At 36.3% G+C, this 12,472-nt stretch overlaps 1 protein-coding gene across 1 annotated transcript in view; it reads left to right on the forward strand.

Annotated features, from left to right (window-relative positions):
• The window catches only part of LOC126185051 (uncharacterized), a 707,909-nt gene that overhangs the window by 212,665 nt on the left and 482,772 nt on the right, over positions 1 to 12,472 (forward strand). Inside the window, exons 26-28 of the mRNA XM_049927806.1 lie at positions 8,434 to 8,648; positions 8,823 to 8,985; positions 9,144 to 9,369. Of these exons, the coding sequence (XP_049783763.1) occupies positions 8,434 to 8,648; positions 8,823 to 8,985; positions 9,144 to 9,369 (604 nt within the window). The remainder of the gene's footprint in view (positions 1 to 8,433; positions 8,649 to 8,822; positions 8,986 to 9,143; positions 9,370 to 12,472) is intronic.

Below are 12,472 nucleotides of genomic sequence, written 5' to 3' on the forward strand. Positions count from 1 at the left end.
ATCTTGGAAGATTTCTACTGCACTAAAACACCCTTTCTGTGCCTCCGTAAACTCATCCAAAGAATTGAGTGGGTGGGATTCAAGTTGTTGTTTAGGTAGATCAGGTTCTTAGCTGGTAATATTGCTAAAGGTTTATCAAGCAAGTACAGTAGCAGATGGTTCAGAGCTGTAGCCCCTGTTATAAATGCTGGAAGCAGAAAATATTCCCCCAAAAGTCACACTTTGTACCATTTAGTAGTACTGTTCTGCCCCACAGCTCTGAGCGTTCAGTTCACGTAGATCATCATTGCTCATAGCAATTTGCGATAACTGCTACTGGATCATGTACTGAGTATACACAGTGTAGACTTGCAGTGCAAGGATGTCCCTTAGGCACCCTTCCACTCCTGTCGCTCCTAGAAACAGCTCCATTTCTTATGTTTCTGTGACATGGTGCACTCTGGAATGATAAATCACATTTTAACTGTGAGTCACATCCTCTGCCACGTGCCATCTAAATATACAATCTGAAAATACTCATAACTACATGCTGCTTACAGTACATGAAAAATAAACACACATCATTGCCTATCCTCTACAACTCATAGGAAATCACAACAAACTCCACATGGTATACCCCAAAGAACTGTTTACCTGTCACAAGAATAAAATTTACTCACACATTATAACCCCTGAATTACATTGTACCTGTCATCTGCCAACACTTGAATGTCCACCTGCAGCCATATGATCTACCTCTACATCTACATCTACATCTGCATCTACTTCCACAAGATTACTCTGGAATTCACACTTAAGTGCCTGGCAGAGGGACCATTGAACCATTTTCATACTACTCTACCATTCCACTCTCAAATGGCGGGTGGGAAAAAGGAACACCTAAATCTTTCCATTTGAGCTCTGATTTCTCTTATTTTATTATGATGATCATTTCTCCCTATGTTGGTGGTTGTCAACAAAATATTTTCACTGCCCGCTTATATAGGGAGCGAACGACCTTGGTTACATAACGGAGATGATAAGGGACTTAGACTCTGCAGGCACAAGCAAGAGGGCATTATTCCATATGCGTACACTGGGTGTTCTACGTGTGCTCATCTGCTGGTGCACCGGCCTGGCCCCGAGCCAATGCGTTGCGTAACGGAGATGATAAGGGACTTAGACTCTGCAGGCACCAGCAAGCGGGCATTATCCCGTACGCGCACACTGGGTGTTCTAGGTGTGCGCGTCTGCTGGTGTAGATTGAAATCTGGTAAATAGATCTCACCGCAAAGAAAACTGCCTTTGTTTCAGTGACTGCCAGCCCAACTCGGGTATCATATCAGTGACACTCTTACCCCTATTGTGCGATAAAATGAAATGGGCTGCCCTTCTTTGCGCTTTTTCGATGTCCTCCATCAATCCCACCTGGTAAGAATCCCACACCTCACAGCACTATTCCAATAGAGGATGAACAAGTGTAATGTAGGCTGTCTATTTAGTGGGTTTGTCGCATCTTCTAAGTGTTCTGCCAACAAAGTGCAGTCTTTGTTTCACCTTCTCCACAGTATTATCTATGTGGTCTTCCAAATTTAAGTTGCTCATAATTGTATTTCCTAGGTATTTAGCCAGACTTACGGCCCTTAGATTTGTGAGATTTATTGTATACCAAAAATTTATCGGATTTCTTTTAGTACCCATGTGGATGACCTTGCACTTTTCTTTGTTTAGTGCCAATTGGCATGTTTCGCACCATACAGAAATTCTCTCTAGATCATTTTGTAATTGGAATTGATCATCTGATGATTTTTACTAGACAGTAAATTACAGCATCATCTGGAAACAATCTAAGGGGGCTGCTCAGATTATCACCTAGATCATTTATGTAAATCAGGAACAGCAGAGGGCCTATGACACTACCTTATGGAATGCCAGATATCGCTTGTGTTCTACTCAATGATTTACCATCTATAACTATGAACTGTGACCTCTCTGAGAAGAAATCACGAATCCAGTCACACAACTAAGATGATATTCCATATGCATGCAATTTGATTAATAGTCGCTTGTGAGGAAAGTTATCAAAAGTCTTCTGGTACAACTAGTCCGCACTCACAAACTTATATAAACTCTCAAGAAAATATATACCTACATATAAATAAAACAAATCATTCTTCATAATTTGTATTACAACCACTTTGCATACTCTCATTCCCAAGGTACATACAATAAACAAAATAATGCACCTAATAAACCCCAAAAACCCCAAGAAATTCTAGATACACATCACTTCTATGGCCTTAATGTGTACATCAATGTCCAAGTAGCTAGCATAGCTGTAGCCTATCCTTCCTTCCTCCTATTACCTCCTTCCCACTTTCTCATGACTGATGTTATTAATGGAAGTAATGACAGTAGTGCATGCTGAAAAGAACAAACACATCCAACATGTACTGCCATTGTGTGTATCAGAAGCTGTAGCTTTACATTCGCCAGTGTGGTGATTTCAGTTACTTGATACAGACCCTGATACTGATTGGTGTGTGACGGAGTTCTTTGTTGATGGTGTTAGGACAGCAACCAGCCACAAATTTACTTTCAGTTCCTTTATTCAAAGGATTCTGTTACCGGTTTCGAATCATTGTGATTCATCCTCAGACGGTTTACATGCTTTCTTTATGACATGTGGTGTGTTTTTACAGATTAATTGTCATAAAACGTCGGTTTTGAGTGTTTGTTTTCATAACATTCATCCAACAGATGTAAATGCATTCCCACTGCATCCTCATTGCTGTACATGTAAATAGTTCTCACTGAACACTTTAGATTTGTTGCTGAGATCATTTCTACCATGCACCACATGTATCAAAACACATGCAACACAAAACACATGTAAATAGTTCTCACTGAACACTTTAGATTTGTCGCTGAGATCATTTCTACCATGCACCACATGTATCAAAACATGTGGTGCATGATAGAATTGATCTCAACGACAAAGCTAAAGTGTTCAGTGAGAACTATTTATGTGTGCAGCAATGAGGATGAGTGGGAATGCATTTACATCTGTTGGACGAATGTCATGAAAACAAACACTCGAAACTGACACTTCACGACAATTAATCTGTAAAATCACACCACATGTCATAAAGAAAGCATGTAAACTGTCTGAGGATGAATCACAATGATTCAAAACCGGTAACAGTATCCTTTGAATAGAGGAACTGAAAGTAAATTTGTAGCTGGTTGCTGTCCTAACACCATCAACATTTGTCTTCAAACAACAGCCACGGTCTCCATCATGTCATCATATGACAAAATTGCATAGAGTTCTTTGTTTTTCTCCCTTCTGGGTGTATTGTCATGTCAACATCACCCCCTGTTCTACTTGGTACTCAAGTAGCTTGCAGAATAACACTATTTGTGTCATCACTCTCAATTAATTCATAGGTTTAACATTGAGTTTCCTTATTCTATCTACCACACTTTCAGTGGACTCACCATACTTTTGTGACACACTGTTAATTGCTCCCAACAATACCTACAACTATTTTGCCTTCTCTATTACTGCATTAACTCTTTCCTCAGCAGTTCAAATGATTTAGCATTTATTAGGTCCTCGTGGTACATCACATATATTTTAGCTTCTCCTTTGGAACTTAGTTTGATTATACATAACAAGTGCCCCTCTGACCTGTAACTCGGCAATTTGACCACAAACTCCAACAATCGTCACCTGCCTTACCCAGTAAAGGACTGACTAGGGTAGCAGTATTAGCATCTAGGGTTGGTGCTGAAAAAGTGAATGAGGCTTTGTCTTCTTTCAAAGTGTCTAGATGCCTATGCAGGCCAATATTATCTGCCCTCATTTGAGTCGCTTGACCCAGCAAAGATTTAACTGTCCTCCCAGTTCACTCATTGTAAAGATGGTCTCTAGGACAAAATATATTACGAAAAACATGGGGAAACATGTAATAAGAATTTTACTGTAACACTTTGGCAACACAACTTTATGCAGGCTTGTTGCAGTCCCTTGTCTAATTCACAGACTTTCTACATAAAAGAAAAATTCAAGTGATGATTGCACCACACCCGCTGCATTCAGTAAGTTACATTTCTCACACCTAACTGGGTGCAAACTGGCATATGTTTGTCTCTGAAATTACTCAACTCAATTCCTGAGTCTGTTTTGATGAACTGCACTTGAAAACCAGCTCTCCAGTCTATGTTTTCTGCCATTGCAACTTACTCAGATAGGAAGCAGAAAAAACAATTTGTCCTCACTCTCCCTTTGTGATTAAAATGCTTTATGCTGATGCATGAGATTGCTTGGTGTCACTGACTATTCTGACACCAGTTGTTATCATACCAGAATGGTCAACTGGCCATTGAAACTGTTAAAATGTTAGGTTACCAACTCAGGATGGTGAGCAGAGCACTGGGTGTGAGGGGCCAGTGCTTCAGCTGTCATGGAATTGAAAAAGCAGCCAAATTAGCAGCACACTTGATTTAGCAAGAGCTTATCAGTAGCCACTGTCCTGGTCTCAATGGTGTTCATTAAGACTAGGTGGGAGAGCCCACCCCAGAATAACACAACACAGCATGTTGCCAACTTGTGGATGCCACCAAACAGAATCATAGCATCAGCAGTAACACATGGTCATTTCAGATGCTCCATCAACAGTGAGGTGTTTAAGCAGTATATCAGGTGTAAGGCATGCCCTAGCACAGAATACAGGCCCTGAACTCCTTGGAGACACCTAGGAGCTAGTTGATGACAGCCTGGAGGAAAACACAGTTGGATGGCAGCCATTCAGACACTGACTGTATCAGGGCTAGGAGCATTGCACAGACCAGCAGCTAGCAGAGGTGGCAGCTAGTTGTAGATGAGGTGAGGTGATCCACATTGCATCAACATCTGGTGTGGAGTAGTTCTCAGCATAGGCAGCAGTCAAAGACAGATACTGCAAGATCTGGGGTGATGAGTATTAATGGAAAATTTTGACCAGTTTGTTATTATTGGTCCACAACTCTGGTCACATAGAGAATGAAACAATGCAGCATCGGGTGTGGTGGGGGCTTGACTTAACCCTGCTAGCCACTGTGCTGGGCTGGTGTCTTGCACCATACTGCCTCAACATTATTCTGGCCTCAACACATCTAGTATGGAGAGCTACAGCAAAGTAGACTTCTGACTGGAGACCACAACAACAATAACGACAGAAACATCTTCTAAAAAAGGTGTGAATTATCTTCTTTTAAGTTTTCCATAAAACCATTTGAAAGATTCTTATAGAATTTCCATGCTGTTTTCTTTTTTTCTGTAGCACAGATGCAAAAAGTGTCTTTAAAGGTACTCTGAGCTGTAGACTGGTTAACACACCTATTAACACATTCCAAAAACTGAGAATAGAATTTTCAGCATAAGTAAATGAATGTAAAGCCATTAACATGTAGAGATTTTTTGAAATTCTTCATGAGTACTAATTTTATTTGTAGTGCTGGTAGCAAAACTTTGCTTGGCTCTATCAGTGGATTAAGCACAATGATTCTGATTTCAGGAGTTAATGATAGTCTGTTGGCTCAACTTTTATTTGAACATCAGAAGGCAACAGTATTTCCTGCAGTTATATTGCAGGCCTAATAATATGGGAGTAACTGTAAAATCCTCTAAAACTTTGCAGTTGCATCTCACATAATCTACACTTACCAGAATGTTTCTCATATTTGGACATGTATCTTTTTTACTGGTAGCATAATACATAGAAATAAAAGGAAACTTGTTGCCACTTCCAAAATTATTGCTTTATGACCATTCTATAAACCACCAGTAAATGGTTGACAATAAACAGGACTGCAGATAATATTCAGTACATCAAACTGGCCATCTATTTGTTCACAAAAGATGAGGTTTGAAACAGTACAACATAAGAGCATAGGCTTTCAATGAAATCCTTCTGGGTGTATTAGCACAAAAGGAGGTAAAACTAATGTTTTGGCTGTTATTGCAGGCAGTTTTCATCAGTGACCCTGATGGAGTTTGTCACATATGAAGTGGTTGCACACCCATAAGGAGTTCATTGAAATACAGCAAATTCTGTTTATGCATTTACATGGCATTGTTTTATGTGTCCCTCAGTAGTTGTTTGCTGACTGAAAGTGAAACACTGTGACATAAATCAGGACAAAGACCAACTTTGCATGATAATTCTCAAGAACTAAAAGTTTTTATCTGGCCACAATGCTACTGCTCCCACTATGAACAGATAAGCAGAAATTACACTTCTTCAGACAAGAGTTCATTGCTGTACAAGTTACATATAAAATGCTCAGGCAGTGCTGCCATGTGCTTATGTGCTTATAGTGTAAATGGAAACCTGATATTTGCTGGGGGGAAGGAAAAAAAAAAAAAAGATGGCTACAGATCAGAAAATGGAGCTAACATTCATATTTTGAATATTAGTTTTGAATTCAGTTTGTTCGATGGTTTGAAAAAAACCTTGCAAGGGTCTGTTATACCAATCAAAACAGCAATAAATCCAATTAAAATTAATAAATTTAAGAAAACTATTGTGAACTCATTTTTGCACACCTACTGTTAATTTTGCCGTAAACACCAGATTTGCAGCATTGGTATTGCACCACTACATGCAGAGTTATCTGTTCATCATCTTGCCACAGATACAAGTTAGCTTTGGTCAATAGTGTGGAATATTTGTGTGTCAAAACATAGCAAGAACGATCATTTATGTATTTCTAAATTATTTATTTTCCATCTCTGACTGAAATAATTACACTCTGTCTCTGTTGTCATGTGTCACATTCCAATCCTGTGAACATGCTTCCTGACCCTCCTGAATTTCTGTCTTGTACATCTTCTGCCTCCCTCTAAGCCATCAGCCACCATTCCCCAACTCCCCCTTTTGTTCCTGCCTCTGTTCCCCTCTCACCCACTCCATGCTACACGACCCCTCACCCAAGTGTACCTGGAGTTCCAGCATTGTGCATTCATATGGCACAACATTGTGTTACAGGTGTGTGTGTGCATGTTGGGTTGCGAGAGGAAGCATATGTATGTTGACTCTAGGGCAAAAAAGTATTTGTCTAATGTATATATCATTTCATACAATGCATTGTATTTTGAACGTAGAAGAGTTACCTGTAAATTACAGCAAAATAGTTCTTCAATCAGGAAACCATTAACCTTTCTGTTCTTACTTGCCTTGACATATTGAAGGTGTCCATATTTGTGATATAGTTGATACATCGTTCTTGTTTACTGCAGAAGTCCAACGCTTGTATCTTTTTGGTTTTTAACTGGATTCTTATACAAAATTTAGGTTTCCATTCTTTGAATAAAAAGCGTCCAATACACATATCCTGTTGATCTTCTTCATTTATTCATAAAACTATGCCAAATTTCTTACATCAACCACTGACCCTAACAATTCACCTGACTGGTCTTACACTGGCACTTATACAGCGTTATGACAAGACATTGTATTTTTGGTATTATTACAGTCAGTAATTTATGTGATTTACAGTGAATATTAACATTTAAAAATGAAATCACATATGATGATGGGGTCAACAGGAAACACAGACATGTGATTACTTTCATAAAATGCAGAGTTTTTGTATGATAAACCTAGTAAGATGAATATTATAAGCAATTAATATTACCATATGCAAATTTTCAGTAAAAATAAATTAATATTTTACTTGCTTATAACAGTGGCAACTCTAATACTAAATCATATACATTTTGTACTGAAAACTCATAAACCAAAAGTTGTTTACTTTATGTGCAGCAAGTTCATCAGTAAATAGAATTCCATTTACTTACTTCCTTTTGTCAACTAATTATCATATCACTATACAGAATTATAAGTTGAAAAATTGGGACATCATCCTACATGTATGTTTACATAATGAAATTGTTCTATATCCTGATGTGTACTGGCTGTGTGTACTGTATTATTCACTCTTTGAATATTGGCCTATTACATTACACTGTTGACAAATCAATGCCTCATTTATTCAGTGAGTTGTTATCTTTACTCCTGGATTATTTATATTCCATATCATATTCTAAGTTTAACTTTTAACATTTTTTGTGTCCTTTCTCATATGTATGCTTTATGTTATGTTCTGTATATTTAGATAAATGATAATTGGTAACTTTGTGCAACTACGTAAATGTTAGGAAGCAGTTTTATACATGAACCATGGCATCTTACCCCAGAAGTTTTAACTGAAGGAAATGCCAGCAGTGGAAGCCTACATTGTATGAGCTATTCTAAATTACTTTTGTTATCTCTGACTTGTTGTACATCATATGTGCAAACAATGTGCTAAATCATGGTTTATTGGACAAAATGTGAACAAATAAGTAAATAAATGTGATACAACTGAATGTTATTTCACATTCGACCACTGATTTTTGTTTTGCAGGAGCAGAGATATACACCTGCTGCTAAGAGGTCTCAACAAACCAACAATGAAGGAAGCTGGTGTGGAAATAGAATGGGATGCTAATAGAGACCCATTAAAAAAATTCATTATATTTGCACGTTATGATAATTCTGCATTCTTAAATTACAGTGCCAAATTTAAACTTTCATATCCCGGTCGCTCAATTAATGCAGGAGTCCTCTTTGCTGCAAAAGGTAACATATTGTGCCTCTAGCAATTTAATAGTTGTTGTGAACAATTTAATATATATATGGGAGTTTGTAGTGAGTTCACACATTAGTTTAGGAAAACTCATCAGGTAGCAAACACAAGAATCTTTTATGTTTAGTTTTATGACACATATAAATGATTTTGAAATACTATTGCAGATCCAGTTTTTGAATCACTGGCTTACTTGGAATGGAGTCCTACAGAAGCAATCAGTGTAAAACTTGGAGCATCGTACAGATATGACACTGTTGTAATGGTGTCTGGAATGTCAGAGTTGTTGACTCCTTTTGAGAACTGGAAGACAACTGCTGCCTCAGGAAGGTAGATAATGATATCAACTCATATTTAATGTTGCGTTCACAGTGTTAGTAAAAACCTGATTTTGGCAGTAAATTATGTAATAAACTCTTTTTACTATCTGTTAATTCCATTTCAGTGCTTTTAATTCAGTACAAATTCTTTTATGTTAATAATTCCAGATTGTACTTGGAAGAAAATTTATTTCATGCTAATGGAAGTGTTCACTGGAAAGATGATCAGAATGTTGCTCTGAATTTGTTTGGTGATTATTCTTTGTCTGATGAACAATTTATTTGTGAATTTAACACCTCAGTATGGAGCACAGTTGAACATATACCTTCACTGTCAGGAAGCTTTTTCCACAAGCAAGGCAACAAAAAATATGAAACAAAGATATACTTAAAGGTATGTAAATTTGTCTTGTTATACTTTTAGTGATGTTGTCTATATTTTTAGTTCAAATGTATACCAATTGTTAGTCGTAGCATATGTTTTTGATTTATTCTATATCTAGTTCATTTATATTCTCCAATACACTTTCAAGTGCATGCCAAGGGATACTTTTTGTAGTACCATGTATTTTAGTTTTGTTCTGAAAACAGGTACAAGGAATTTAGCAAGTAGATCTGCAAAAGCTAATCATTCTTCCAGTACCTGCCAGCTGAGGTATTTCAAAATTTCAGTAAAACCCTCCTGTGAAATAAATAAGTTTATCAGTATTCATAGTGCCCTTCTTTTTACATGCATGATGTTCTGTTGTGGTTCAAGCTGTTTTGGATCACAGACACATGAAAAGTATTGTAGAAACACGGCATGAACAGTGTTTTATGAAAAATCTCTTTTGTCAAAAATTTGCAGTTTGCCAGTATCCAACTTATAAATCATAGCTTTACCACAACACAACCTGTTTGATAGTTGTGCCTTTTACATCCACTTGTTGTTCCTTGCTAGTATTGGTATAGAATAACTTTAGTTGCTATTTATTAATTGCATGGTCAGAGGTTATTAGATCTCTGTGTTTCACTAAGTAAGTGACTTAAAATTTCTCACATTTAAATTAACAACTACTTGACAGCTTTTGCACCAGTATAGTATTTTTATAAGATTAGACCGGATATTACTACCAATGTTAATGGAAAATATTTCCATTTGCTTAGCACATGTAATTAGTACTGTGTGTATTAAGCAGCGTAGCAGATATGTAGTATTAGTTTAGCTGAATGGTCTTGTCTTCATGCATCCATTTTGATATTACCCACGGCATCAACTTCTGAGATCATAACAAGACAAACCTAAAAACCATCTTCACTGTGTAAAAACAAGCTATTATAATAATTACCAATAGTTCTAGCTAACAGCTTCCAAACAGTTATTTCAACAGCTAAATCTTCTACCTTTTCTCTGACTCTATATACAAAAAGTGTAGTTAGTATAAAAAGTTAAATTGACAGTTTCAAAACTTGCTCCATTATTATTATTATTATTATTATTTCTTTTATAGCCTTCATTGGACCACTCTAGTCAAAAATACAAAGTTGTAAGCAAGTTGTTACACAGGGATACAATTTGGCTCAACAATAACTTAATATTGGGCCTAATACACTTCCCTGTGGGACGCCTATATTCACATTTTCTGTCTGACCCAGAAAATGTGACTATAGGCATCCCACAGGGCAGTGTATTAGGCCAAATATTGTTTATTATATACATTAACGACTTCCCACAAAGTATCAGACGTGGAGAAAAAATACTTTTTGCTGATGACAGCAACATAGTAATAACAGGTGAAAATCCAACACAACTGTCAGAAAGAGCAAACGAGGCTCTCAGTGATGTCCACAACTGGTCATTAAAAAATAAAGTAACCCTAAATGTAAAGAAAACTAACTATATTAACTTCCAATTGAACAAAAAACACAATGCCACTAGAATAAAAGTTAATAATAATGAATTAGAATGTGTAACAAGTACCACATTCTTAGGGATGAATGTAGACAGCCAGCTGAAATGGACAAACCATATCAACATTTTGGCAAAGAAATTATCCACAGCATGCTATGCTCTTAGAATCCTTGCACCGGTATGCAATAATACCTGTCTTAAAATAACATATTACGGATATCTACACTCAGTCCTCAGCTATGGGATCATGTTTTGGGGAACAAGTGCCAGTAACATACAAACTGTGTTCAAAGTACAAAAAAGAGCCATAAGGATAATAACAAACAGCAACAACAGGGCCCACTGTCTAGAATTATTTAGAAAGCTAGGCATTCTAACTGTTTCTTGTGAGTATACATTTCAGAACATAATGTTCATTAAGAAAAATCTCAACATGCACAACACAAACAGCCTAATACATGACCATGAAAGAAGAGCTTGTCACCACCTCCATCTACATAGAAAGAACAAGGCAAAGACACAAAAAAGTATATTTTATAATGGGATAAAACTGTATAACAAATTACCACAAGAAATTAAAGAAATAAATGAGCCCCTCACTTTCAGACAAAAGCTTAAAACCTTTTTAGTAAGTAAAAGTTGTTATACTGTAAGAGAATATTTAACATAGATGTAGATTATTAGCAGCATATGACATTATCACCAAAATATTATGTAATTATAAATTTCTGTATGACTAGTTAAAAACTACACAAAATATGAGAAACCTGTTTCATTGTAAATGTAAATGTGTGCTCATGTGTTGTAAACTGACGACATCCATACAATATTTATTTTTCCATGGATGAATAAATAAATAAATAAAATAAATATGATATTGAGGTAATATAATTATCAGAGTCTATTCTTATATGAAAAGTGTTTTGCTCTTCTGTCTGCCCAATATTTCTTCATTCTTTCAGATATTTTCTTTCTTTCTTCATCTGAGCTCACTCTTCCTGTACTCCTTTTATTGATTTTCATTTGTAGTCTGGTTTGCGGCTCTTGCAGTATTTTGGTTTTCTCTGTCTTGTTTTTTAGGTCATCTGCTGTAATTTGGAGTTCTTCTATATCTTCCTTAATTTCTGTGATCCATTTAATGTCACTCTTGACATTCCACAATTTTTGTATTTTTTTTTACTAATTCTGTTTTCTGGAGTTCTCATCAGATGTCCAAAGAATGAGATGCATTTCTTCCTGATCGTGCTCATGACAGGTTCTATTTTCTTATATACTGTTTCATTTGAAGCTATTCACCAATGTCCAGTTATTTTATACTGTTTATTTATACATGTCCTAATTATCCTTCTTTCTATTTTTAGTATTCTGTCAATTTCTGCTGTATTAGTTGTTTTGAAGATAGTTTCAGCTGCATACGTTATTTCTGGTTGTGTAACTGTCTTATAGTGTTTTAATTTTGCTTCTATAGATATGCTTTTTTTGTTGTATGTAGTTTTAGTAATGTAATTTGCATAGTTCAGTTTTTTTATTCTATTCTGCCATGATGGCTTCTCATTTAGATTGTATGTTATTATTTCGCCTAAATATTTAAATTTATCAACAGTTT

Source organism: Schistocerca cancellata, chromosome 4 (genome assembly GCF_023864275.1).
Source record: "Schistocerca cancellata isolate TAMUIC-IGC-003103 chromosome 4, iqSchCanc2.1, whole genome shotgun sequence".
NCBI lineage: Eukaryota > Metazoa > Arthropoda > Insecta > Orthoptera > Acrididae > Schistocerca > Schistocerca cancellata.